The following is a 26,184-nucleotide window of genomic DNA, read 5'->3' on the forward strand; positions in this document are numbered from 1 at the left end:
GCCGCCCGACACCAGCAGGCTCCGCAACATGGCGGCGGCCATGGGACGCGAAGGGGGGGGGCACACGTCATCCAGACGCGACACGACGCTCCCCCCTCCCGACGTCACCGCCGGCGTCTGGCGCGGCTTGGGTGCGTCACGTGAGCGCGCCGGAAGTGCCTGGGCGGGGCCACGTGGGAGCCGGGGCGGCATGTGTGAGGCGGGGGAGGACTACGGCGGCTGCCGGGCGCCCCCGGGGCGGCCCCGGGTCAGGTGGGCGGGGATTGGGGGCTGAGGGCGACCCCCCTTGGGTAGAACAGGATCGGGGCCTGGAGGAGGGGGCTGGCCCCCATTAGGTCTCCCTTTGGGGGGGGGGCAAGGATCGGGGCCCTGGAGGAGGATAGGGCATCCCCTATAGGGGCTTCTCACGGGGGAGCCCCCAGCCCCCTGCGCTGGTGACAGGCAGCAGCAGCAGCAGCCAGGCCCCGAGGCCCCGATGCCTTCATGGTCTCTTGAGCTGGCCAGGGAGGTCTAGGGTTTGGAAGCGGTGGGGGCAGATATCACCTAGAAGACAGCACGTAGCTCTTGTTTTTTTCCATTTAAAGTAAGATTTGCTTACGTACTGGGAGACGGGTGCTGTGTTATTCAGTTTAAGACTAAACAAAACATAATTGTTGGGATGTGCTGATACAAAGCACGGAAAAACACCACGCGCTGCAGCGCAGGCAACGGTTGTCTCATTAGTCCAGTTGTCGTTATAGTTAAAAGTACATCTCTTATTCAGGTTCATAAAACCAAATCTTCAGCCTCATGCCCATGCCTTGCAATGCTTCGCTTTCCATCATTTCTACGCCTGCGTTCGTATGACCACGCCGGAGTGACAGTTTTTAGCTAGAGCTGCAAATGGCCTGTGACACAAAAGAGAGGCATTACTAGGAAGAGTGGACAGACAGCAGAATTGCAGAAAAACGGAGAGTTTGAATAGTGAAATATCAAGATTATTAAGGAGAAGGAATTGTTAACACTTGTGGAGTGGAGAGAGATTAGCAGGAATCGGGGAGATAACAATGAACCGCAACTCTCTCGGCTCTGCCTGAATAGAAATGTTGCTGCCCCCTGCATGCGGTTGGCTTTAAAGCCTGGGCAGGACAGGAATCGGGAGACTGCACCCCCTCCTGGATCCACCTCTGCTGCCAGGAGTCGCGGATGAGCTCTGTGCTGTGCCTGCCACCCCCACTAGCAGCTCCTTGGCACTGGCACAGTAGCAGCGTGCACATGCAGTGCCTGGCGCAAGTGGCTGCGACTCCTGCTTGGGGAATGACAGCAAACTCCTCAATACTTGTAGCAGTGGATGCCAAGGGGGGCAGCCTCTGGCCAGCTTCACCTGCTTGGGTGCTGGAAGAGTCCCCTGATCCTCTTTGCCCCTTATATGAGAGAGACATTGAGCCCTGCCCCAGCCAGGTAACATGGCCTTTAATAGAGCCATCTCCCTTGTGCTTTTTGACAGTTGGACCTAGTTGAGCCATGGGCTGAAAGAGTGATTGATTTTTGTTCTTTCACTGTTGTAGTCACTGGTTGTGCTAAATAAGGGCAGCATTTCTGCAGGCTCCAGCCTGCTCCCCGTTCTCACCCTCAGCAATAGCATCTCTTTCCAAGATGGTTCTCCTAGCAGGCAGCTGGGAGGCCACATTAAAAGACTCGCTGAGCTCTCTGCACTTTCAAAAGTCCTCAAGTAAGCCCACAACGACATGCTGGGCTCAGGGCGCTGCCACAGGGATAACACTTTGCTCTGTGCCTCTCTCCCAAGCAGTGCACAGAAATGCATGAAGTGCAAGGAGGGCGCCCCGGTGCTGGTCATCCGTGTCGGAGATGCCTTCTGCAAGTAAGTGTGGCCAGGGGCAGGGGCAGGGGCAGGGACAGGGTTCCCCTTGCTGACGGCTTTACTCATCTCCATAAGCCGGCAGGACTCCAGGCCACTCACAGCCAGAGCTGCAGCAGGGATGAGTTGAGTTTGAGAAGCAAGCGCACAGCAGGTTGAACACGTTCAGGAAAGAGGGGCATTGCCCTGTAAGTCCCAGACTTTGAGATCCCTTTCTATTCCTGCAGACACTCAATGATGAGAGACCCTGTGTTTTGTGGAGAAATAGGGAACATGGCCGTAGGGTAGGAGGGGCATTCTGGTTCTGGTCTTCCTGGCTTTTCTCACTTGGGGATAAAGCCTAGTTCTCCGAGATAATAAGCTCTTGGCCAGTGGAGTAGGGAGCAGGGAAACTGAGTCACGACTGGTGACCTGTTGTCCTTTCCTGGGGTTGCCTTTATTAGCATGGGGTGTGATCACTGGTCCCTGCGTCACAGTGAAACAGCCCCTCATCATCCATCTTCTCTACCTGCTGATCACTGCGATGCAGACTGAACTGTTTCCGGGATCAGTGTATCTGGAAAGAGGGAGGTAGTGACACCCCCCCCAGCATAGCAAGGAGGAGTGTGCAGGACTCCCTGGCAGAGCAAGTCTGCCGGCTGGTGTCTCAATACTCACCGGTGTTCCCATGGCTGCAGGGCCTGCTTCCGAGAGTACTTCGTGCACAAGTTCCGGGCGATGCTGGGGAAGAACCGAGTCATCTTCCCAGGAGAGAAGGTAGTGGTGTTTCTAGTGGTGGGGCGAGGGCACAGTGGAGTGCTGCTGCCGGCTTCTGACGGCTCCATCTCCCTCGCAGGTTCTCCTGGCGCTGTCTGGCGGGCCTAGCTCCAGCTCAATGCTCCGGCAAGTCCAAGAGGTATTGACTGTCCGGACAGCTTGGAAACCTATTGGCTCCTGGGGAGGAGGAAAGCAGGGGATGGAGCAGCCTCCTGGGACTGAGGTGGATGGCAGGAGGCTGCCAGACCTGCAGAGAGGAGCCCTGCTGGGGGGATGGGAATGGTCCAGAAAGTCCAGGCAGTCAGCCTGATCCAGGGCGGCTTTGGCGTGTCCAGCCCTCATCTCTGCCACTGGGGGGTGACTGTGGCTTCTGCCCCATTTACTGCAACGCTCATTTGCAGGTCCAGATCCCAGACCAGGGGGCAAATGTGGGCTGGGGGCACCTCCAATCTCTAACCTGTGGCAGCCACTAGTAACCTGCTCACTCTTGGCGCTACCTCCTCCCCTGCCATTGCCAGGGGACCCATCAGCCAGAGCAACCTCGTGCAGCCCTGGGGGGAGGACTGACCTGTCCCATTCATCTCCCCAGGGCTTGAGTCGGGAAACGGCGAAGAGGCTGCGCTTTGTGCCCGGTGTCATCTATGTGGACGGTAACCCAGCACTTCCCCAGCCGGCTCCCCCTGCACATGCATGTGGCACTGGAGTGGGCAGAGCCTCGGCATTGGCCACCTCCAATCTATTCCCAGCTTCCAGGGCTCTTCTGGGTGCCCAGCCTGGCCTCCCTTCCTTCGAGGGCTTCTGCTTCTCTGCAGGGAGCAGCCTTCTTTCTGTTAGGGGCCCAGTGGGGCAGCTCAGGGCTGGGGGTCTGAAACCTGGCCAGTAGCAGTTGGCCCCCAAATTCCCACTTCAGCTGTATGCATGGCATCATTTAAGCCAAAACCCATGGTTAATGTGAGGAAGGCTTCGCAGGGTACCCCATGGGAGAAGTGCAAGCTCAGGCTGAGAGAGCCCAGGGGATGGGTAGTGCTAGAGCTATGGCTCCATGGTCCTCTCCTTTGCTGCACAGAGGGAGCCGTGTGCAAGCAGAGCCCAGGAGAGAGAGAGGACACCCTAACTCAGATGCAGGCCCTCCTGCAGGCCTCGGGTTTCCCCCACCACCTGATCCACCTGGAGGAGGTAGGTGGAAGGATAGGGAGGCGATGGGTGTGGGGCTGATGGGACCTGACCTCCCTAGGGAGAGGGTCTCATGGGAAGCACCAGGGGCTGGCACCCATGGGACTGAAGAGCCTGTGCTTCGGGCAGAGTCTATGTCATTGGCTAAGAACCATCTAGCTGGCCCTGTCCTCCCAGGTGCGCTGAGCCCTGTGCCCAGAGCAGCCGCCAAAGTCCCAGGGATGAGGGGCATCATTCATATCCCACAGGCCTCCGCAGGCTGCGATGGCAGGAGCCCTGTCGCAGCGTCCAGAGTGCTGGAGTCCTGATCCCAGCCGCACTACGCTCCTCCGTCAAGGTCTCCGGGCTCCAAGGGTGGGGTAGTGTCTCCTGTGGCTTCCTCCCTGCAGGTGTTCAAGCTGCCCAGCTCCATCCTGCAACGTGTCCCCCACGCACCCAGCCCACCTGAGAGCAGCTACAAGGTGGCAGTGGAAGGCTTCATCCATCAGCAGCGGCGGGGGGTGGCAGGCACAGGGGACACTGTGGCACCTGAGGGGCAGGTCCAGGAGCGGCTGGCAGTGCTCAGCATGCAAGAGGGTGCTGCAGCCTCCCCAGGGGGCCTCTTGCCAGACAGTGCCCTCACAGAGGAGCTGAGGCGGCTCTTCGGGGCCGTGACAACGCTGACAGCCAAGGAAGAGCTTCTGCAGATGCTGCGGTGTGTGGGAGCCTGGCGGTGCCCAAGGGGGAAGGACCAGACTGCTCCCTTCAAGAGGGGCATTGGGAAAACCCCAGGCTTGGGGGTCTTGTTGGCCTCTGGCTGGGTGTGCCTGTTGGGAGACCCCCCACTCATGCCTTTCCTCCTCTAGGACCCACCTGATCCTGCACACAGCCCGGACGCAGGGATACTCCAAGGTGATGATGGGCGACAGCTGCACCCGTGTGGCTGTCAAGCTGCTGACCAACCTCTCCCTGGGCCGTGGCGCCTTCCTGGCCCTCGACACGGTGAGCCCCAGTGGGGATGCGGGTGGGGCAGGCATTGGTGGGACCCTGGTGCACCCCATCTCCCACCCCAGCCAAAGCCAGGGACCCTGCTGCTCCCCTTTCTATGTCCCCAGTTCCCTTGCTCAGGACAGCCCAGGCACAGACCTCTGCATCCTCTGGCTGCCCCGTGCCTCTGCTGCATCGATGCCCAGCCTGGGGGAGATGCTAGCAGTGCCAGGGTGATGGCTCAGCTCCATGCTAGTCTCTGAGCTGCTTGCCTGTGCCCCCGAGCACAGGAGCAGGGGGTTTTGCTCTGGGCTGCCCATCCCCGCTTGGACTTAACCCCTCAGGGCCTACAGCTTTCCTGTCACTCCTCCCATAGCGGGCATGGTTGCCCCTTACCCCTCTCTGCATGTGCAGGGTTTCATGGACGATCGCCATGGCGATGTGGTGGTGGTGCGGCCCATGCGGGAGTACACTGCCAAGGAGGTTGCCTTCTACAACCGGCTCTTCGGCGTCCCCACTGTCTTCATGCCCGCCCTGGACACCAAGGTAGGGGGGCTGTGGTCCAGTGCACCTCTTTCCTGCTTGCTCTGCTGCCTCTGGCATGGAGGGTGGCATGGCCATGTCACCAGTGGCCCGAGTGTTAAAGCTATGGGGTCATCCAGCTCGGTGCAGGGCCTGTTAGCTTTGGTCCCTGAGAGCCCAGCTGCTGTGGCAGGGGACACAAGGATGGGAGAGCCACAGACCGGCCAGGCCGGAGGTTTGGGGCTCAGACAGGCCCCAGCTCCAAAAGCTTAGTGCCTGCCCAGGGCTCTCAGTCCACAGGAGCCACTGCTGACTCTCCCCTCCCAGGTCCTGGAGAAGCCCAGCATCCACCGGCTGGTTGAGCGCTTCCTCTACGCGCTGCAGGCCGAGTTCCCCTCCACAGTCAGCACCGTGTACCGGTAAGACTCATCCAGCACTGCCAGCCTGGGTGGCAGGCGTCAGCCCGTGCGTTTGAGGATGGGGAGAGCCAGGGGCCACGGCTCAACAGTGAGGGGCTCCAGCAGGGCTGTGGGTTGGGGGAAATCAGCGCTTGGGCAGGGAGGCAAGTTAAGCTGTGTATAGTGACCCCCCCAAGATCCCCAGCGCAACCGTGCTGAGCCCCCCGGGCGGTTACTCACCTGTTTGTCCCCTCTGCTGCGTGCAGGACGGGTGAGAAGCTGAGTGCGACCCTCGCAGACACCACAGCCAAACCCGAGCACTGCCTCCTTTGTCTCTGTGTCCTGGACACCAGCGTAGGTAGGTGGGGTGCACAGAGGAGGTCTGCCCATCCTCAAGATCTGCCGCGGTCATTGGCCCATAAGGAGCAGAGTGAGAGCTTTGGGCCCCAGCTGACACAGCTCCTCTTTGCAGTGGAGGGCTCCACACTGCAGGCTTTGCTGATCTCCGAGGAGCTGTCCCAGAAGAGACCACTGGACCTGCCGCCTGCCAGGGGCGGCTGCTGTGCCGGGGCAGGGGCGCACAGGTGCTGTGGGAGCCCCCCCGCCTCAGGGTAAGGAGCAGCTGCCTTCCTGATCCTCTCCCCCCCGCACAGCTGGCTCAGCCCAGGCCCAGCGTGTGGTGCTCAGCTCTTCCCTCCTGCCTTTTCCCCACAGGACCAGGGCCCGGGCTGACTTCCTGCCGTTGCTGTGCTATGGCTGCAGACTCACCATCAAGGACATGGTAAGTCTTCTGCCACCCATCCTAGGGTGCCAGGCCAGCTCATCTCCTCCACCCAGTGCTGAGCTCTGCTTTCAGCAGGAAGGGGACCCAGGGGTCTGGCCCCTGAGACAGCAGCCAGAACTCTTAACTGCTGGCAGGGCTGGAAGTCCAGACCTCAGGCAAAGGACCTGGGTGCTGCACCTATCTGGGGGTGGGGGTGTCCCGTGAGCAGAAACTCTGCTGCCCCTACAGCCATGTCCCCCTCTCACCTCCTGTCCATTGCAGACCTGCCTGGAGCCACTCCCACCCTATATCTGGTCTGAGGCTGAGCGCAGGAGGCGCAGGTACCGGGCTGGGGAGATGGCAGGGGGATTCATGGGACCAGGATCAGGGTTACAAATCAAACTGGGCAGCCATGCAGCCTTCGGATTCGCCCCTGCCCCACCTGCTGCAGGGCCAGGCACCCCTTACCCCCTCCATGACAATAAGGGCACCTGGTTCTACGCCAGGCTGGACGTTGAGGCCGCGCTCCCTTGCAGGGCTGCAATAAAGCAGGAGATCCAGGAGTACTTGCTGGAGGACGAGGCTGCGGAGCCCAAGAGCTGAGCCTGGCTCACGGTTGCCCCCACGGGCAATGCATCAGGTCTCTTTCAAGGAAGAGAGGCAGCTCCCTGGGGGAGACCACTGCATGGCTTAGGCCTGGGTTTCCGAGCACCTGGAGCCTTCATCCTGTGCCCATGCACTGGCCCTAGTCCACTCACTTAGCTCCAAGCAGCCTTTCAGCTAGAGGCCGCAGGTCCTGGGTTGCGGTTCCTGAGCTGGCCTGTCTGACTAGGTGGGCGCAGTCGCCCTCCACAAACCCCAGCCTGGCTCCGGGGCCTCCAACTCAGCCCCGCGCCAGGGCTGCCTGCATAGGCAGAGGGGGTCAGTGGGCAGCACAGTGGGGGAGGTGGCTTCAGGCCCCTCACCCCCACCCCCTGCCCCAGCAGTCAGTCCAGGACGCACAGAGCCTCGGCTTGATTTTTATTATCCATCTGTATAAATAAACCATTTGACATTACAAAAGAGTCCACAGTCCAGCTGGAGCAAGCCCCACGGCTTGGGGTGGGGTAGGGGGGAACAGCCACGCTCCGCTGAGTTCCTGGTGCTTGGCAAAGTCCACGGGGAGCCACGGGGGCCCTCCTGAGCTCCACAACGCCCGGAGGGCCCTGGGGCTGCACTGGGAGAAAGGGGGCTATTGCTTCCACGTGTTGGTAGACAACCTGCTCCCATGCCAGGTCTCTGGGGGTGCAGCTCAGCCTGGGGGCAGCCCAGCCTGGAAGGCACTGCGGCAGGGGGGTGGGGAGCACCCCGCAGGCAGGGATGGGGGCTGGCCACCCCCACCCCTTTCTAAGGGTTTTTTAAGCTGTTAAGAAAATTCCTTTTAAAAAGCCCACGGCTGAGCCCCCACGCAGGCGCCTCTGCTCTCTGGCACGGCTCAGGACCAGGGCAGGGGGTGGCTCGTGGTGGGCCCCCTCACCCCGCTCCGGGCACCTCCTTGCCCTGGCAGGCGCTGGTGTAAGGCATCTGCTGTGACAGACGGGGGGCGGCCAGGGCCCTACTCCTTCTCCCGTGTCCACTTGATCATGGTCTCAGGGGAGCGGTAGAGGAAGATGAGCTTGGCATAGAGTTCCTCCTCCAGTGCCAGCTCGCCCGTCTCGCGCACGAGGAAGATGTCCTGGCACAGCTTGAGGATGCGGTCCACGCACGGCAGCTCCTCGAACATGATGGAGTGCGAGATCTCGCTGAAGAAGCCCCGCACAAACTTCCCGATCACCAGCACGATGGACACGTACAGCCCCATGATCCTGCCGGGGCGGCACTGGGGTCAGCATGGGGGGCACCTCTCCTTTCTCTCACCCTCCACACCCAGCTGGGCCCCTGCTGCTTCAGTCTGGTCCAGCCTGGTGGCCTTGATCCTGTTTCTAGGGTCTCTGGGGAGCCGGCCACAGCCTGAGGGCACTTAGCCGGCAGGGGAAATGGGATGGGGGGCCAGGAAGTCCCCATGCCCTGCTTTCTACATGGCACAGGGCACAGCTTGGCACAGCTGCCCACAGCATGCTACATCTCTCCACTCCCACCCTGCAGGACCCAAGAGCCAGGTCCATATCCCTGCCCCCCAAGTTGCAGACCCATGACCCTTACCCAGCAGAGGCTGGGGGCTCTTAGGGCTTTGGCGTGTGGGATCCCGGCACTCACCCGTAGCCGGCCAGGAAGCCCAGACTGGGCGGGCTGACTTTGTCGTTGAAGATGACCATGGGCAGGATGCTGCAGTCGGCGGGGCGGGTGCAGTCCTGCAGCCGCACCACCCACCACTCCAGGAAGCCATCGCCCCCGGCCCCTGTGCCCACCCGCTCCCGCTTCAGCTGAACCTCCACGTCCAGGTAGCTGTCCTCCTCGTCTGCGGGGGAGAGAGGGGGTCAGGACATGGGCTCCCACCCCGTGTGCCTCCATTGCTGCTTCCAGGGCAGCAAGGAGTGGGAGGACCTCGGCCATGTCCGTCTGTGCTGGTGTGACAGCCGGACAGAGGGACACAAGGCTCATTCTCCCCCCAGTTGCCTTCCCCCTTGCCCCCAGACCAAGCCACAGGTACCCAAGCTCCCAGCATCTGCTGGCCCCAGGGTCAAAGCAAAGGTGAGGGCCCTGGTGCTATAGGAATACCCCCAGACAAGCTCACTCACCGGGCAGCAGCTGCTTGACGGGGTTGGCCTCGGGGCCGTTAGGCGCCCGGATGTACTGCGGGAAGAGCCTCGGGACCCGCCTGCAACAGAGTGAGGTGTGATGGAGACCACCAGCCCCATCTGTCCGTCTCAGCTTGGTGCGACAGGGTCTTGGTACAGGCTGTAGGGTTGCTGTACCCCTGTGCAGCAGCTCCGGGCATGCTACCCCCCTTCTGTGCCAGCCCGGACACCTGGGTCCTTCCAAACCAGCTGGCACTGGGGCCTGAGCTGGTTGCTGGCAGGAAGGGCCCTGCACAGCCCTGGCAGCCAGTCCCATAGATGCTGGCTGAAGCAACCAACCCCTGACTGGTTCCAGTTGCCCCTTTCCACATCTGCCTGTGGGCACGATGGCCCTGGACTCCCACCAGCACCCCCTCCCCCCTGCACAGTGCAAGGCCTCTGCACACCCAGGCCAGGAGGCAGCAGGATGGGAGGCCCATCCCAGCTGGACCCCCAGCTCCCCACCAGCCCTGCACTCACACAGGGGCATCCCGGGTGCCTTGCAGCAGCTGGGCCAGCTCGGAGCGCACGGGGGTGCCAGGCTGCAGGTCAGTAGTGTGCTTGTCGAAGGTGTGCTCCACAGTGCCGCCCTTGCCCAAGTCCCTGTGGGGAGGGAGAACGTGAGCCAGGAGCAGGGACAGGATGGGGCATCTGCCCTGCCAGCCCGGCTGGGACCTCTGGAAGTCCCTGCCCCAGCCCCAGCCCCTGCCTGCACCTCTGGAAGCTCCAGGTGAAGCGGAGCGTGATGTCGGACGAGCCATTCTGCAGCTCCCGGCGCATCTGCTCGCGGCTGGGGGGGCTGATGCTCCAGAGAGAGCCGGAGCTGCCCTCGATGCGTGCCGTCACGATGTCCTCGTAGCCGTACAGTGTGATGAACTGCATAGCCACCTGCAGCGTGGCACCCGGGGGGGTCGGGAGAGGGGTCAGAGCCTGGAGCCATAGAGCAACCTTGCCCTCCCCCTGAACCTTGGCAACCAGGCCCTGCCCCTCGGGAGCGCTGGGGGTCCCTCACCGGCTGCCTCTCGAAGTGCTTGGTGAGCTCCTCGTAGTCGCGAGGCGTGAAGGGCTGGATCGACTGCTGCTGCGCGCTCATGGTGAAAAGAGGCTGAGGCACAGGGAAGGGGGAAGCCGTCAGTATGCGGGGAGAGGGTAGAGACTCAGGGCCCCGTCCCCTGTGGAGAGCAGGGACTGGACATCACCTTGGGAGGATCTCCCAGGGCTCTGCCTGGCCCTGGGGTCTGGCACAGGCCAAGAGTGGACCCAGGAGTCCTGGCTCCAAGGACAGAGCCCTGCCCCGCCAACCAGGCAGCTCGTCCCTCTGCAGCCAGGGCGGTGGGTGAGAGATGGGCATCTGCCCCGGTGGCACCGCCTTCCTGCCCTGGCAGAGCACAGACTCCACCCCCACCTGGGGCACAGGCTCCTCCTCCAGCACATGCTGAGCCCCCATCCAAAACAAGCTCCGCCCCTAGGACAAGCACCACCCCCATATGAGACACCACCCCCACCCCCCATGACAAGCTCCACCCCCATCCAAGGGCACAGGGTCCTCCTCTAGGACAAGCCCCGCCCCCCACTGGGGCACAAGTTTTGCCCCCCATATCAAGCGCCACCCCTACCTGGAACACAAGCTCCGCCCCCAGTTGGAACAGGCTCCACCCCCTATTACCTCATAGCCGCCCAGCTTGAGGGTGACGGTGACATCGATGGGGTGGTTGACCACCCCCACCACGGAGCGCACAAGCGACATGAAGAGCAGCGGGAACCAGATGATGCAGATGAGGAAGAGGATGATGAGGCCGCCCATGCCGTACTTGACGATCTTCTTCTTCTTCTGGCCCTTGGGCTGTGGGTATTTCTGTGGAGGGGGAGCAGGGGTTCAGGGCAGGGGGTCCCCAAGGGAGGTAGCAGCCCTTGCTGGAGGGGGACCCAAGGCCAGGGACAGGCAGTGCCCACCTTCTCGGTCTCCCGGCTGCACTTGATGATGAAGATGTTGGCGTAGATGTCCTCCACGCACATCCAGTTGGACAGGGACAGCGTGGTGTCGGTCCAGACCCAGTCCATCACGGCGCGCAGCTCCACCAGAAACGGCACCAGGCGAAACCTGTGGGGGGGGAGTGTTTAAGAGGTGGGGGGGAGGTGCCGGCTGCACCTCCCCGGGAGCCAAGCTGACCACCATCCTTCACCTCCTGTCCCAAATGCTGGTCTCGGCTGGGGGTCGACCCCTGCAACCCCACCCCATGCTACTATCAGAGGGCACCCCCCTATCCCTACCCCCCAGCCACTTGGCTTAGGGTAGCAGTGCCTCCCCTCCTGGGCAGGTACCCTTGGAAGAGGAAGAGGTTGAGGTGGTTGTATTTCTTGGTGAGGAAGTTGCCCAGGATACGAGTGGGGTAGCCACAGCGGATCTGATAAGCCGACAGGGCGAAGTAGATGCACTTCACGAAGTACCAGAGTTGGGCAACCGTGTTCAGGCTGAACATCCTGTGGGAAGATGTGGGGGAGGCGCGTCAAGGCCAGGCTCCCAGGGGTCCCTCCCCCCGAGTTGGATCCAGGGTGGGGAGAGCAGGGGCGTGTACCCCAGCCTACAACAGGGCTCATTCACTGTCCTCAATGCCCCCGATCCGTCACGGGGAAGCCCAAAGGCAGGGCCCTGACCTGTGCATGCCTAGTAAAGAAAAGGACCCAGGTGTCCCAACTCTGAGCACAAGTGGAGAGTCCGCAGGACCCCGGGAGCATGGGGCTGCGGTGCCCAGGCAACCGCTCGTCCCTGGGGCCCACGGTGGCAGGGAGGGCTGGACCCAGGTACCTCTCGGTGACGGCTGGCAGGATGAAGAACATCCAGAGGTGGATGCCGAAGACGAGGATGACCTGGAAGATGAGCTTGCCCAGTACGGTCTTGCGGAGGTAGAGAGCTCGGTCGATGACCATGGTGGAGAACTGGATGAGCAGCATCACCAGGAAGGCCTCGGGCACCTGGTCATCTGACAGCGAGGACGTGATGTCTGCGGCCGCCGAGTGCTTCTGTGGGGAGCCAGACACAGATGTCACGGGAGGGGGGCTGGACGCCGGCCCTGCACCTCTCTGGTAGGGCAAGGGGCCAGGGTGCAGCCCCCTTCTGCACAGCTCACCCCGAAGGCCCAGAAGCCAAAGATGATGATGATGAAGTCGACGACGTCGGCCAGAAACATGAGGGCGTAGACGTCAGTGGCCGCCCGGTACTGCGTGTGCAGGATGTCCCGGAAGAACCTGCGCACCGGCTGGTACACGCTTTGCGTCCTGCCAGGCAGTGGGTGGGCACTGGGGTCACCCGCACCATCCCCTCCCCCCGGGCAGTCTCCACCTCCCCCAGCAGCACCATGGCACTGCCTGGGTCCCGCTCCCCAGGAAAGCCCCTGTGCCGTCCCTCTCTCAACCTCCAATTCCCTGGGGGGGAAGGGAAAGGAAGGGAAGGTGGCCCCCAGGCACTTACGCAGCCAGGAAGCAGCTCTTGACTCGGAGCCCAGCAGCCTTCAGCCTCTGTTGGGACGGACTGGGCTTCTCCTCCTCCTCCTCCTCTTCCTCCGCCATGCCCTCCTCTGCTCAGACGCAGGGCAAAGCATCACCCCCCTGCTCTCACCTGGCATGTCCCTGCCTCAGCCCCCCTGCACGGGGCTAGGAGGGCAGGGGTCCAGAGGCCTGGGCCAGTCCCTCCCAGTTGTCGCCCAGACCCCACGTACCTGCCGTAGCCTCCACCTTCTGCTTTCTGCCCCATTTCCTCTTCTTCTTCTTCTTCCTCCTCAAGCGCAGCTGGCTTGCCGGCTCCCCATCTCCTGCCCCTTCCTCCAGCAGCTCCGGCTCTGGCCCCAGGACAGTCAGCTCCACCGCCCCGTCGTCCCCGCTGCCCAGCACAGCTGGGGGCTCTGCGGCCTCGGGCACCTTGTCCTCTGCCCGCTTGGGGTCCCGCGGCGGCTTGGCATCAGCATCCTCATGATCCCACAAGCCGTAGCGCTGCAGAGGGTGGGGAGAAAGCCCCAGGGTCAAGGCTCGGGGGGGACAGCCCTGCCCGGGCAGGGAGCACTTGAGGCCTGGTTCCTGGGAGCTTGGGCAGGTGCCGTCCCAGGGCTCTCACCTGCAGGAGGGAGCGGTGGAAGAAGAGAGCCATGAGCTGGATCAGGTCGTACTTGATGTAGCGGTCGGTCTTGTCCAGGCCCAGGATGCGGGGCGGGAAGTAGGGCTTGCCCTCATTGCGCACCAGAGAGGAGTAGCTGTTCCAGGGGAAGAACCCGAACTGGAAGAGGTATTTCACCACCACCATCACCTGGGACAGAAGAAGGCGGCAGGTCAGCGGGGGTCTGGGTCCCGGCAGCGGCAACCCACCCGGCTGCACACAGCTCCCCCACACCGGGCATGAGGCTTTCTGCCACAGACCCAGACCCCACCTCGGTGTAGACGATGGCGGTCATCCAGAAGCGCTTGCTGGGCCGCGGGATGGAGAGCATGGCCCAGAGGAAGACGAGGATGGGCAGGAAGAGGGAGATGACGGAGGCGGAGACCATGTTGTTGAGGATGATGATGAAGTAGCACAGCAGGTCCGAGTGGGCAGCCACGAAGCGGTACAGGGCCAGCAGCAGCTGCAGCACGCGGTTCTGTGCCCCGTAGAACCGCTCCGACTCCTCCAGCTCCTCGAAGGAGAACTGCCTGCAAGGCACAGGCCGGATCCGGGCAGCGCTGAGCCTCTGGGGTCTGCTGCCACTCCCAGGGACCCCGCGCCGAGTGTGCCCAGGGGCACGGCTGTGTCATGGGGAGGCACCCACCCCAGAGACCCTGAACATCAGGGCTACAGGCTGACTACAAGATGGCCCTAGTGAGACACGGGTGCCATGGGCCTGGAGGATGCCCCTGTGCACCAGGCCTTTCACACACATCAGCATCAGCATGAAACCGAGCTAAGCACTTGAACCCTACTCGCCGAACGCCTGCCAGCCACTACCTGTGTGACAGCAGCTCGCTGGCCGTCCGCATCCGGCTGCGGGGATGCGCCAGCAGCTCCTGGGACCCCTGCACGTCTTCCTGGGAGCCCGCGGCCACACTCTGCTCCTCACTGCTGCTTCGGGCATCCTCACCAGCTGGAAGGGCAGGAGCACTTGGGGGCTGAGCCCCCTTGCCGAGCGGGTCCCCACTGCTGCAGAGGGTGGCAGGGAGAGTCAATGTCAGGACAGCACAGGCAGCAGGGGCTGGACCCAGGCCTCTGCTCCCCACAGCATGTCAAAGCCAGGAGCGTGCCACCATCTCAGCCTGGCTGCTCGAGAAGGGGAACCCCCCTGCCCAGATGCTGATCTGCCAGAGCAAGGACACGACTGCCTTGCACTGGGGTCCCTGCAGCCCTGCCCGGCCCCCTACTCATCTATGCACCTGCCTGGAAGCTGCGCCGTTCTGTGCATCCCGGGCAGGCCCCCCCTGTGTGTCAGTCTCCTCCGAGGCAGGCACGTCGTCCGCCGGGAGCTGGTACAGGTCATCCAGGGCCCCGCGGGGGTCCTCGTCCTGCCAGGCACGGGCACGCAATCATGTCCCATCACAGCTGCTTGGGGAGCTGCCAGGCACCCCCCATGCTCCCCCCGCATCCCGTACCTTGGTGAGCTTCTGGGTGAGGACGTATCTCTCGACCCAGAGGATGGTGGACATGTCGGCGTGCTCCCTGGTGATGGCGCGCAGCCACTGCGTCAGCCCGTCCCCCGTGGCCTGGCACAGCACCCCCAGGAAGTGCAGGGTGCTCAGCACCCGCTGCACCACGTTGCTCTTCTCTGCAAGGGTAGGGAGGGACTGCTGAGCCCGGCTGGAGGGGCACCAGCCCTCCCCATCTGGGAGGGCCCAGACCACACTGTGCTCCTGACTGCAGGATGAGCACGTCCCTGCTCTTGCCCTGGGCACACCGGGCAGGGACATGCCCTGTCCCACCCGCCACCCATCCAGCTAGGGCTGTGACCCACCTGCCTCCTCCTGCTCCTCCTCTGGCACCTCGGGGGTCTCAGCTTCAAACACGTCTCCAGCTGCACCATCACCTGCGGGACATAGAGCAGGTCGCATCCTGCAGCCAGCTGAGACTCGCCCCCCAGGCAACACTGGTGTGCGGGATCCTGTGCCGTGAGCAAGGGCAGGGAAGGGGGTGGGGAGCAGGGACCCCGTCTTACCCGCTGGCGTCTCGGCATCCTGCTGCTCCTGCTGTTCCCGTTGCTGCAGCACAGACTTGGTGTTGGTCACCCAGGCTTGGTACGCCAGCTAGCCAAGACAGGGCAGAGACTCAGTACTGGGTGGCCACCCCCATCCATCAAATACCAGCACCTACCTGCCCCTCGGGGCCTGGTGAGCAGAGGGACCCATGGGGCATGTGGATGTGGCTCCTACTTTGACAGCTGCTCCCCTGCTGTCTGCACTGACTTGATAAAATGCAGCAGGCACCTGCCAACACCAGCCAGCTGCCAGGCCCCAGCACAAGGTAGGGGTGGCACTGAGACCCACACCACGGGGGGTCATCACTGCAATGGGACATGGGTTGGGTTCAGCAAAAGGGGGGATGGGAGGAATGGTGGGGGGCTGGAAAGGGATGGAGAGCGGAGACACCAGGCTGGGGCAGGAAGGGGGTAGATGGATGCATAGATGCATGCAAGGATGGATGACAAAGGACCACAGGACTGGAATGGGTCCCCTAAGCTGAGACAATGGATGGGTGGATGGATGGGAGACCAGCAGTTCAGGTGCCCTCTGTGCCACCCATGGCACCTGCAGGCCCGGGGGGGCCGCCCGCCCTCACCTGGAAGGCGCTCTGCTGAGCCGGCCTCTGCTCCTCCGGCGTGGACGACTCCTCCTCCTCGCTGTCCGACTCGAACAGGAAGTACTCTCCTGAGTGCAGCACTGCGCAGGGTGGGGACACACATGCCAGCTTCACCCCAGGCACCGCAGCAGGGACGCCCACTCCCTGCCTCCCCCCCCAGTGCTTGCCATCACCCCCAGCCACCACCCCAGGCCTTCCTCTCAGCTCCCAGCCACGTGGCGCAGCTAGGACATCCAGCACGGGCCCAGAACCCCACGGCCAGCCAGGTACGGAGAAGTGGGGGTGCTTCCCAGGCTTGGCTGGGACACCCTGGCACCAGGACCCCTGTGTCCCAGTGCCCCTTGAGCTCCCAGGGCACAACTGCCCATGCAATGCCACCGCCCCTCCATGTGTGCACACATGGGCAGCAGCTGCACATGGGTCACATGCATGTCTCGCCCACCCAGCACATGAGCCCTACCAGCTGGTCCCTGACTCAGACCCACCAGCCACCTAGACCCAACCCCCTTCTCCCTCCAAGGTTAGTCCCGAGAAGCAGAGAAACGCAGAGTTAACCGAGCCCCGGCCACGAACCAGCGAGAGGGGGCGGTGGGGTGGATCGGAGCCATGCGGGGCACCCACGGGGTCAGTGATGGAGGCACGGGTGGCTTGGAGAGGGGCTGTTAGTGACCCGCCACCAGGCATTGGAGCCATAGGCATGCGGGCAGTACCTGCGGCATGGTCTAACCAGGGCCGCCACCACCGTGTCTGCTGCCGGGAAGGGGCCTTCCTGCCCCCGGGCTCTGCGGAGTGACCACACGGCCAGGTGAGGACGGCACCGCCCAGGCAGGAGGCCCTGGCTTCGGTCCAGGGGCAGCTGCTTGGCATGGACAGACCTCAGCATGGAGCAGGCAATGCCAGGGGAGCCAGCTCTGGGGCTGTTTGGGGACTGGGGGCACAGGGCAGGGAGGCTTTGGCTGGGCATGAGACCCGCTGGGCTCTGGGGTGATGGCACTGCCAGGATGGACGGGTTTCGGGTGGGCACAGCTGGGCCAACGCACAGCTGCTGAGGACAGGCAGATGCTTCTGCTCGGGGACAATGATGGAGCCCCAGATAGGCCTGTCCCGTGCACCTGGCCAGGAACTGTCACCTCTGTGCTGCACCAGCCAGGCAAACAGCCCTGGGCTGGGGACAACTGAGGGCTGGAGCAACCCAGGGCAGGCTGCTCCCCCCACACACCCCCTCACCTGTCTGGTCGTCCTCAGCACCCTCGGTGGTGTCACTGGGCAGCCTCTCCTGGTGGTATTTCTCCTGCTTGGCACGGATCCGCTCCATCCTGCGGCAGAGGCGGGCCAGCTCTGTCCCTGTCTGTCTGCCCCTTCCCCAAGGCCCTCCGGGACCCCTCGCCGAGCTCCCGCACACCGCGACGGGCGGCAGCACTCCTGACTGGACCATGGATCCTACCCCAGTCTCCTCCGCTCCCCCCACAGCAAAGGGCAGCCCACCCTGAAAGCCCCCCACCCTGCCAGGGACCCCCCCATGGCCACTCACTGCCGCTTGAGCTGCACCAGCGATTTCTTCTCAGCCTGGCGATGGAAGCTCATGCTCTTGAGCATGCTGGCTTTGAACAGTGCGAAGCCCCTGCCGAGACACCACGGACGATGAGCACCGGCACGGCCCTGGCCCCCGGTCTCCCCCTAGCCAGGGCTCAGGAAGGGACAACGGGTGCAGAGCAGAGCTCTGGCACATTCCTGTGGGGCCATCAGAGCCAGCACCTTGGTCCCTGCCAGCTGGGGAAGGCATGGGGACCCCATGCCAGGGCCTCTGGTGCCTGGCACTGCAAAGGATGCACACATGTGCATACACCTGCATGTGCAACGTGTTGGTGTCTGAGGCAAACCCCAGCTGGCAGGGGCCCCTTGGAGCTCAGGCCATGGCCCCCTGGGGAAGTGAGCTCCATGACCCTCAGCCTCACCTGGAGGCCTGCAGGGCAGAGGCCTGGAGGTCGGCAGTGACGTGCAGGAAGTAGTAGCTGAGGAAGACGCGGCGCTGGAGCAGCAGGAAGAAGAAGCAGATGCTATCCCAGATGATGCCGGCCTCCTCCACAGGCAGCGCACAGTCCTGGTCCCGGCTCATGCTCTTGGCTGGCAGAGGAAAAAGGGGATGGTCAGGCACCTGGGGCCGGACTCAATCTGGGGGATGCCCACTCACACTGGGACACCCCCAACCCTGTACCCCAAAGACCCCTGGCAGCCTCTGTCCCCTCCCAGCCACTGCACCGCTGGTGCTGGGAGGGACAGAGGGAGGTGATACCAAGGTGGGTACTCACGGTCATAGTAGCCCTTCACAGTACACACCAGGCTGAAGAGCTGGATCACCCAGCAGAAGCTGTTCTGCATCTGCTGCACGAAGACGCACGAGAGGAGCTGCGGGAAGGAGCAGGGGATGGGGCGGTCAGGCAGCTGCAAGAGCCTAGGGCTGCCCTCGCCCCAGCTCCCAGCTGCATCTGCCTCCTAGGTCACACCCCTCCTTCTCCCCCTTGCAATGCCAGAGCAATGGGCACAGAAGCGGCAGTATGGGGGGGGTCCCTACAGGGAACGGGGCTCCCTTCCCAGGCCCTGCCCCGGGCACCTACCGAGAGCATGTTCTTGGAGATGATAACGGTGACATTGTAGAGGATGAGGCAGTCCCAGATGGCCAGGCGCGCCCGGGCCGGCTTGCTCAGCATGGCCGTGCCAAAGAGCAGCAGGTAGAAGCAGGCCAGCAGGTAGCCCAGGCCGAAGATGCTGATGCGAGTGGCACCCGTGATGAAGACCACAACCAGCACGAACCAGAAGAGGTAGCGGAAAACCACTACCTTCACCATGTCCAGGTAGGACCTGCAGACGGGGCCAGGATGGGGCGGTCAGGGAAGCCCTACAGCCAGGCCGGCAGCCCCCAGGATTTAGGATGCCTGTCCCAGCTGCAGGCTGCTCCCCGCGGCTGGGGCACTGCAGGTCAGGGGGTCCCTCTCTCCTTCCACCCGCAGACTGCGACTGGCAAGGGGCCACATGAGCGTTTCACGGGCATCCTACATCCCGGGTCTCAGCCCCTGACAGCGTCACCTGCATCTCCGGGCACCGTGCTGATGGCCAGGGGGTGCTACCTGGGACACAGCTGAGGGGCATCTCCCCCTTCCAATGCCAGAGCGAAGGGGCAGTATAGGGCACCCTGGCAGGGGCGTCCCTGGGAGCCAGGCACCCACCGGCAGTTGATGAAGTTCGGCACGGGATTGTGCCCATCGCGAGCAGGGTCCAGGTGGTCGGTGTTCTCGCCAGCCGCCCGGCGCCACTCCTCCGTGCGCTCCGCCTCAAAGACCCGCCACTGCTGGGAGGCGCAGAGCAGCAGCAAGAAGTCGCCTGCGGGGACCAGGGGGTCAGAGCCAGACCTGCAAACCCCTCCCTTCCCTTGCAAAGAGGTGAGGGGGCACTGTCCTGGCTCCTCCCTCCGCTCACAAAGAGGTGGGACTCCAGCTAGACTGCACCCTAGAAGGGGGCAAGCCACGCCCCTTCCTTGCAAAGGGGGTGGACCTCCAGATAAGCTCCTCCCCACAAGGGGATGAAACTACAACCAGGATCCTCCTCCTTCCTCAAGTGGGCAGGGCCAGCCCCAGGTCCTGCCTCCTCCCTAGGAAGTTCAGCTTGAGATCCAGCTGGTAGGGATCCCTGCCCGCTCATGGGCCAGTACGCAAGGGACAGGGCAGTGCCCAGTACCCAGGAGTCTGCTGTCCACAGATGCAGGGCATGGGCCTGTGCCCAACCTCTGCCTGGAGCACAGACGGATGGATGGACAGGCAGAGGGACAGGAGGACGTGCCAATGCCCCGGGCAGAGCTGCCCGCACTCACTGATGAGGTTGATGGAGTTGGGTGCCATGTAGAAGTCAGGCAGGTACATCCACTTGATGAGCGCCGAGTTGAGGGGGATGGAGCGGCTCCACCTCCAGGGGTAGTCTACAGCAAGAGGGGGGTCAGCGGGATCACGGGCCAGGCACAACCTCTAAGGACCCTATTCCCCACCCTGGGTCCTGAGAACCCCTTGGCTGCCCCCAGCCCCCTGCACAACCTATTTGGGGTGCCACCTGCCCCCCCACGTGTCCCCAGGAGCTGCAGGCTCACACCTACCCCAGTTTGACTCCCTCCCCCTGCCCCCTTACCTTTGCAGAGGGCTGGGGGGATGCCCACGCACAGCAGGTACTGGTAGAGCAGGAAAAGAGCTAGGAAGAGGCAGTACTTGGGCCAGAGGCGGGCCACGGCGGTGCGGCGGCGCCGGGTCAGGATGACGACCAGCCAGCAGCCATGCAGGATCACCATGAAGTTCATCCTCTGCCCGATCACGTTCACCGTCATCAGGAAGCAGATCTAAGGAGGGAGGGAGGGAGGGAGGGGGCTGAGCCGCTATCCAGGTACCCCATCCTCCCCTCTGCAGGTGCTTGCTCGACCAGGGAACGCCCCCGCCTGAACTCACCTCCAGCCCAAACTTGTAGTAGAAGTAGTTGAGGAAGTATTGGGCACAGGGCAGCAAGCCCTGGTCCAGCCGGGCATGCGTGCCCTCCTCAAAGATGGTCTCGGTGGCAGGCGGCACCAGCTGGTGCTGCCGGCGGTAGTACTCCTGGCGCCGGTACACCGCTGCCTCGAACACCAGCAGCAGCAGCACCAGCAGGTGGTTCTATCATGGGGACAGGGGCAGGGGTTCGAGTCCCGCCTCAGGTCCCAGGTGCCAGCTCTCGCAAGCCCAAGCTGAGTCCCAGGACTGCGGGGACGGGAGACAGGGGTCACGCACCTGGATGTAGCCCAGGTTGGGGTAGCCCTTGCGGATGCCGAACCAGTTGGCGGGGTCCACCGGGCCGCGGTACAGCGTGGAGTTGTGCAGCTCTGCGGCCGGCAGGTTGGTGCTGTTCAGCAGAGGCTGCGGAGTGTGGGTGGCCGTGAGCAAGGGCGGGGGGGGTCTCTGGTCCCTCCTGCAAGCCAGGCACCACCCCATGCCCTCCTCCACCCAGCCCAACAGCCAGGTGCCCGCTGCCCTAGGCGCACAGGCCAACCTGGGTGCAGTTGCTGTAGTAGTCGCTGGGTTGGACGACCTCGAGCTGATAGAGCATCTTGCAGACTATGATGATACAGGTCCAGACGGTGGAGAGGCAGGAGGCCATGTGGCGGAAGCGCCCGTAGGGCAGCGCGAAGGCCCACAGTGCCACCAGCAGGAAGTTCATCACCGACACCTGCACGGATGGATGGACAGAGGTCTGGACCGGAGCCAGAGTCCCCCCCACGCTTGGCCACCATGCCAGTGCCAGGGGGGAGCTGATGCAGCCTGAGGACCCCCTGAGGGGCTGGCTCCCCCCTCCAGGACCCCCCAGCTGCTGGGCACACTCCCCTGCCACTTATCCGGGACCCCATCGATGGAGGGAATCCCTTGGACTCCAGCTGCAGCCCCCCCTCCAGGGCTCCTAAACCCCCTGCAACCCCCCCCTCCCCTCAGCCCTGGTACCTCCTGCAGTGCCACCCAGACAGTGTACAGCGCCACCAGCTTGAGGACGTGCAGCTCCAGCACACGCCGCACGAAGACCTGCCCCCGCGTCAGCACGTCTGAGAAGCCCCGGCCCAGCACCTCCAGCCGCTCCAGCACCAAGCCCCACTTGCTGGGCACCGCTGCAAGCAAGAGGGTGGCGGGGGGGACAGGACAGCCTGTCAGCCAGGCTGGCACCTGTGCGCCCCTGCCCCGGACAGCTGGACCCACAGCGAGCCCAGACACCCTAACCCACCCTCCCAACCCAACGGGGCATCGCACGGGGGGCACTCACCTTCTGAGGCAGTGTCTGAGCCGCCCTGATCGGCCTCAGCCTCGCCGCCTTCCTCCTCCTGCCCCCGGGCATCCCGCAGCAAGCGGCTCTCGTACTCCTCCTTCTCCTCGGGCCTAGCGGGGAGGGAGGGAGGGATCAGCACGGGTCACCCCGCGACCCTCTGCGTCTTGCTTCGGCTCCCCCAGCCCCACCCAGGATGCAGAGAGGCAGGCCCCCCACCCTGCTGAGACTGCAGACCCCTGCCCTGGGTTCTTCCCAGCCCCAGCCCCGGAGGATGCAGCCACCCCGCTGCATGGTGCAGGTGAAGGAGCCCCCACCACCCAGCAGCAGCGCCGGGTGTACCTGGGGGCAAGGCGGGTGCAAGGCGCCGGGGCGGGCGTGTGCTCGGGGTCGGTGATGCGCATGAAGGGGCGGTGGAAGTAGTGCAACTGCAGGATGCAGGCCAGCAGGAAGAAGCCGGGGACGAGGATGCTGGAGAAGAGCGCGGACACACTGAACTGCTCCAGGCCCAGGTCCCTCAGCCTGGTGGGAGAGAAGGGCGGTGGTTCAAGCCCTGGGCCCATCAGCCCGAGGCTGCTAGTCCCACAAGACCAGCATGGATGGGGCTGCCCTGTGGCTTTGAGCCATGATCTCCACGTGCATTCCCACTTCTTCCCGAGCAGGGATATGGACTCCCCCTGACCCCTGGGTTTTGCCCTACACTGCACGGGGCACGTCTCCATGGTGGGGAGAGGTGCCTGGGCAGGGGCCGGCGTCACTCACTGCCCGTCGGTGAGGCTGGTGAGGTTGCGCCAGTAGGCGGGGAAGTCCTGGAACTGGTAAGTGTAGACGGCGATGAGCACCAGCATGGTGTAGGCCACCACCAGCCACCAGAAACCCTTCAGCAGCTTCCGCCACAGGCTGTAGTACACCTGTGGGGCAAGAGCCATGAGTGCCCAGGGACAGGGCAGCCTGCTGCGTCCACCCCCCCAGCCCTGCCCTGGATCAACCCTGCCCAGGGAGGCCAGGGGGCCTGGGATGAGTGTCCGACCCCCCTCCAGCCCCTGGCTGTGCCCCTGGGAGTCTGGGCATGGGGCAGACACGTGGACTTGTCTTGCAAAGGGGACCCCAGCACCTACCCCTGCTTCAGGGCATTGCCCCATGGCACCAGCCTGAAGGCAAATGCTAAGAGCCCCTGACATCGTGCTAGCATCCAGGGCTTGCCCATCACAGTACCCCCACATAGCACCCAGGGTATGCCCAGTTCAGTGACCCCTGCTAGCACCGAGGGCATGCCCAGCTCCATGACCCGCCCGCCCCAGCACCCATGGCATGCCCAACTTCATATCCCCCTCCTAGCATCCAGGGCATGCCCAGCTCCATGCCCCCCTCCTAGTACCCAGGGCATGCCCAGCTCCATGCTCCCACCCCGCTCACCTGGAAGAGGGTGAGGCAGAGGAGGAAGAGGAACATGTAGACGATCTTGTAGACGACGAGGCGCCCGGCGAAGCTGACCACGATGAACATGCCGGCGCACACCAGGATCCAGTACTTGGCGTAGAACGCCGTCACCAGCCCGCCCAGCACCCGCAGCACCCGCGGCCGCCCGCTCGCCTCTGCAAGGCACCGCCACTCAGAGCTGGGGCTGAGGGGGCATCGTCTCCACTGCAGCCAGCGCCCAAAACTTCCTGCCCTCTTTACCGGGGCACCTAACCCTCAAGCAGCAGCTGGGGGGGGGGAGCAGTGGGCAAGGTGCCAGAAACCTCCCACCCCTGCAGGGAGGGTCTTGGCCTGCCCACCTCACCCCCCAGGGCACTTGCACTGGGTGCTGGGCTCTCCTGGGGTGCTCTGGCTGCTTCTGGGGGATGCCACAACCCAGCCTCTTAATGCCCCGCGGCAGCTCCCAGCCCAGAAGCAGGCTCCAGGGACCCCCCAACCCCATGCTGCGGAAATCCCGCTCATGCCTGGCCAGCCCCGTGCCCCTCACCTGTGTCAGTGACGGTCACCTCGAGCAGGGGGGCAGGCGGGCATCTCCGCTTCAGCAGCTTCTCCTTGACAGACTGGCGCAGCAGGAGCCAGAAGGTCAGGGTGTAGAGGAGCTGCGGGGACAACGTGGGTCAGGCCAGGCACCGGCTGGGCATAGAGATGCCCAGACGGACAGGCAGGTGGTGGAGAAGGGCTCACCTTGGCTCCCAGGTCCAGGCAGGGGTATGGGGTGTGTGCCAGCCCCAGCTGCTCCAGGCTCATGGAGCCCAGGCGGGTGGGCAGCTCAGGCGCCAGGTCCATGCCCCAGACGTACTGCAGGCCGCACAGTGTGAGGCTGTAGAGCAGGAGGAAGGGCGAGCACAGCATGGCGAAGTGGTGCCGGCTCCGCATGGTCCAGATGAGGCAGGCCCACAGCAGCAGGACGAAGGTCAGCCAACTGTGGTACGTGATGCTCCACACCTAGAGGGCATCGAGACGGGCACGTGGCAGCACCCACCGGTCCAGGCTCCCGCCCCAGTGCCCCCGTCCAGGTTGCACAGAGTCTGCTCCCCGGCTCTTACCATCATGGCAATAAGGGCGCAGACGTAGCTCTGTTTCAGGACCATGTAGCCCAGGGCTTGCAGGGGGTCCTTGCGCCGTGCCCGCTTCTTCCTGGCTGCGGAGAGTGCGGCAGAGATAGTCGGAGCTGCCCCCAGGCTACCCGCTGCCTTTCCCCACCAGCTCAGGCCACAGGAGCTCCCCAGGGTCCCACCAACCCCCACCGAGGAGGTGGATGGAGATGGTGAGCTCTGGACCCAGCTGCAGGGTCTGAATTGCACACGGCCATGGGGGCACGAGGCCTCCCACCCCCAGCATCCTTCCACAGACCCAGTGACCTGGGCCTGGGAAAGCAGCGGGTGCAAAATGGGGAAGGGGCAGGGGTCCAAGCAGGACAGTCCTCACCGTCCAGCCCTGCACCCCAGAACCAGGGGGTGCCCCCCTCCTCCCGCCAGAGGCCTAGCCTGCAATGCCAGGCTGCAGCCACCAGGGGGCAGCATGGCTTCACCCCACCCCAGGTGGCCCCATCCGGGGACCTCGCTGCAAGCCCCGACCACCCCTTGCCCCACCCCATGGCTTACCCAGCGGGGAAGGATCCCCCAGGATGTGCACGGTGCAGTTATCGGGGCTGGTGGCAGGGGCCTCGGCACCAGGTGACAGCATGGGCTGGGGGGCAGAGGGGTGTGACCCGTGGGCGCTGCACACCCAGGTGCCCCCCACTCCCCCCGTTAGCCCCACAGATCCTGGGGGGGTCTGTGTTACCGGCCCTACAGCCCCTGCGGGCACTAATTCCTGACGGCACATTTCCTTTCCCCTACGGGGATACCAGGACCCTGCCCCTGCCCCGGCGGCTGCGTTCCTGACCTTGGTGTCCTCAGCAAGGCTGTCCCCAGCCTGGGGCCAGTGCTCCAGCTCCACCAGCTCTTCATCCCGGGGTGGCACAGCCTGTGCCTCTGTCTCCACCATGAGTCTCTGGGTTGGGGGAGAGCCAACCTCAGTGCCAGGGCCACAGGCACCAGGTCACTGCAGCATGGAGCATCTGCTGCCCTGGGGCAGTGGGGCAAAGAAGGGGCAGGGGATGGGGAGGGGAAAGGCAGGGCTAGCCAGGAGCCGCTCACCCGGTGGCGGGCTTCCAGCCGCCTGAGCTTCAGCAGGGTGGCCACGGTGAAGTAGAGCAGCAGCAGGACACCGGGGTTCACGTAGACAGGCCAGCGATGGCTGGTGTTGAGGACCAGGGCATTGGGGCTGCTGCAGTTGGTGGCTAAGACAATGTCCTTCAGCCCGAAGACCCTGCATGGGGCAGAGGATGGTGTGATAGCCCCTGGCAGGGGTCCCAACGCCGCTCCCACCGCCCCGTACAGCTAGCACAGCTCCTGGGTTGCACAGGATAATGCCACCCACACCCCATCTTGCACCCTGCAGAAGGGGCTCTGAAAGCCAGGGGTCCTGCGGCATCGTGATTACAATCTGCTGGGTGCTGTGAAGGGCACACGGCACCTGGAAACAGCCCTGCACCCAGCAGGGAAGAGGCACCGTGGCCCAGCCTTTCCCTGGGGGACAGAAGCCGAGGCAAAGCCACAGCTCGCCCCACATGGATGAGACAAAGGAGCTGCAGCTACAAGGTGCAGCCCAGGTTCAGCTTTGATCCCTGCTCTGAAAGGGCAGGGCAGCACCGTGCACCCACGGGTCCAGCCCAGCCCCGCGGCCGCTCCCCCGGGACCTCATCCAGGAAACAAGACCCACGTGGGAGCCCAGAGCTGGTGAAGGGGGGTTGAGTCCGGTTCCTACCTGGCACGAGGAAAGCCAGGGCGCCTGGGCAACCTCCAGCCACCTGTCCCCGTTGCGGGGACAGCAAGGGGCCAGCT

General features: G+C 63.9%; 2 protein-coding genes across 3 annotated transcripts in view; one reads left to right on the forward strand and one right to left on the reverse strand.

The window, feature by feature from the left end:
- Window positions 1-155: 155 nt before the first annotated feature.
- On the forward strand, window positions 156-7,493 carry CTU2 (cytosolic thiouridylase subunit 2). Of its 2 annotated transcripts, none has more exons than XM_019536027.1 (15): window positions 156-252; window positions 1,787-1,861; window positions 2,536-2,614; window positions 2,694-2,753; window positions 3,204-3,264; window positions 3,681-3,790; window positions 4,177-4,481; window positions 4,633-4,768; window positions 5,168-5,299; window positions 5,603-5,694; window positions 5,940-6,031; window positions 6,146-6,284; window positions 6,388-6,454; window positions 6,719-6,777; window positions 6,973-7,493. In XM_019536027.1, the coding sequence occupies exons 1-15, from the start codon at window positions 191-193 to the stop codon at window positions 7,037-7,039; spliced, it is 1,536 nt and encodes a 511-aa protein (XP_019391572.1). In that variant the 5' UTR covers window positions 156-190; the 3' UTR covers window positions 7,040-7,493. The 2 variants fall into 2 exon arrangements, with proteins under 2 accessions (XP_019391572.1, XP_019391569.1); XM_019536024.1 differs by having other exon boundaries at window positions 6,146-6,281; window positions 6,385-6,454.
- PIEZO1 (piezo type mechanosensitive ion channel component 1) overlaps window positions 7,444-26,184 on the reverse strand; it is a 37,520-nt gene continuing 18,779 nt past the window's right edge. Inside the window, exons 8-51 of the mRNA XM_019535454.1 lie at window positions 25,438-25,609; window positions 25,184-25,291; window positions 24,901-24,985; window positions 24,343-24,437; window positions 23,981-24,241; window positions 23,784-23,895; window positions 23,234-23,412; window positions 22,580-22,728; window positions 22,160-22,339; window positions 21,818-21,930; window positions 21,505-21,665; window positions 21,059-21,235; window positions 20,800-20,925; window positions 20,485-20,685; window positions 20,174-20,378; window positions 19,866-19,970; window positions 19,225-19,378; window positions 18,616-18,859; window positions 18,310-18,406; window positions 17,956-18,124; window positions 17,532-17,621; window positions 17,228-17,316; window positions 16,711-16,782; window positions 15,980-16,080; window positions 15,360-15,447; window positions 15,159-15,230; window positions 14,800-14,972; window positions 14,588-14,712; window positions 14,162-14,353; window positions 13,611-13,869; window positions 13,301-13,489; window positions 12,909-13,179; window positions 12,662-12,767; window positions 12,321-12,468; window positions 11,999-12,213; window positions 11,515-11,673; window positions 11,146-11,293; window positions 10,859-11,047; window positions 10,205-10,297; window positions 9,908-10,080; window positions 9,673-9,795; window positions 9,154-9,233; window positions 8,672-8,873; window positions 7,444-8,280 (exon numbers count right to left, since the gene is read on the reverse strand). Coding sequence (XP_019390999.1) covers window positions 8,031-8,280; window positions 8,672-8,873; window positions 9,154-9,233; window positions 9,673-9,795; window positions 9,908-10,080; window positions 10,205-10,297; window positions 10,859-11,047; window positions 11,146-11,293; window positions 11,515-11,673; window positions 11,999-12,213; window positions 12,321-12,468; window positions 12,662-12,767; window positions 12,909-13,179; window positions 13,301-13,489; window positions 13,611-13,869; window positions 14,162-14,353; window positions 14,588-14,712; window positions 14,800-14,972; window positions 15,159-15,230; window positions 15,360-15,447; window positions 15,980-16,080; window positions 16,711-16,782; window positions 17,228-17,316; window positions 17,532-17,621; window positions 17,956-18,124; window positions 18,310-18,406; window positions 18,616-18,859; window positions 19,225-19,378; window positions 19,866-19,970; window positions 20,174-20,378; window positions 20,485-20,685; window positions 20,800-20,925; window positions 21,059-21,235; window positions 21,505-21,665; window positions 21,818-21,930; window positions 22,160-22,339; window positions 22,580-22,728; window positions 23,234-23,412; window positions 23,784-23,895; window positions 23,981-24,241; window positions 24,343-24,437; window positions 24,901-24,985; window positions 25,184-25,291; window positions 25,438-25,609 — 6,700 coding nt within the window. The 3' untranslated portion in view covers window positions 7,444-8,030. The remainder of the gene's footprint in view (window positions 8,281-8,671; window positions 8,874-9,153; window positions 9,234-9,672; window positions 9,796-9,907; window positions 10,081-10,204; window positions 10,298-10,858; window positions 11,048-11,145; window positions 11,294-11,514; window positions 11,674-11,998; window positions 12,214-12,320; window positions 12,469-12,661; window positions 12,768-12,908; window positions 13,180-13,300; window positions 13,490-13,610; window positions 13,870-14,161; window positions 14,354-14,587; window positions 14,713-14,799; window positions 14,973-15,158; window positions 15,231-15,359; window positions 15,448-15,979; window positions 16,081-16,710; window positions 16,783-17,227; window positions 17,317-17,531; window positions 17,622-17,955; window positions 18,125-18,309; window positions 18,407-18,615; window positions 18,860-19,224; window positions 19,379-19,865; window positions 19,971-20,173; window positions 20,379-20,484; window positions 20,686-20,799; window positions 20,926-21,058; window positions 21,236-21,504; window positions 21,666-21,817; window positions 21,931-22,159; window positions 22,340-22,579; window positions 22,729-23,233; window positions 23,413-23,783; window positions 23,896-23,980; window positions 24,242-24,342; window positions 24,438-24,900; window positions 24,986-25,183; window positions 25,292-25,437; window positions 25,610-26,184) is intronic.

This window comes from Crocodylus porosus, unplaced genomic scaffold (genome assembly GCF_001723895.1).
Source record: "Crocodylus porosus isolate Cpor-Errol unplaced genomic scaffold, CroPor_comp1, whole genome shotgun sequence".
NCBI lineage: Eukaryota > Metazoa > Chordata > Crocodylia > Crocodylidae > Crocodylus > Crocodylus porosus.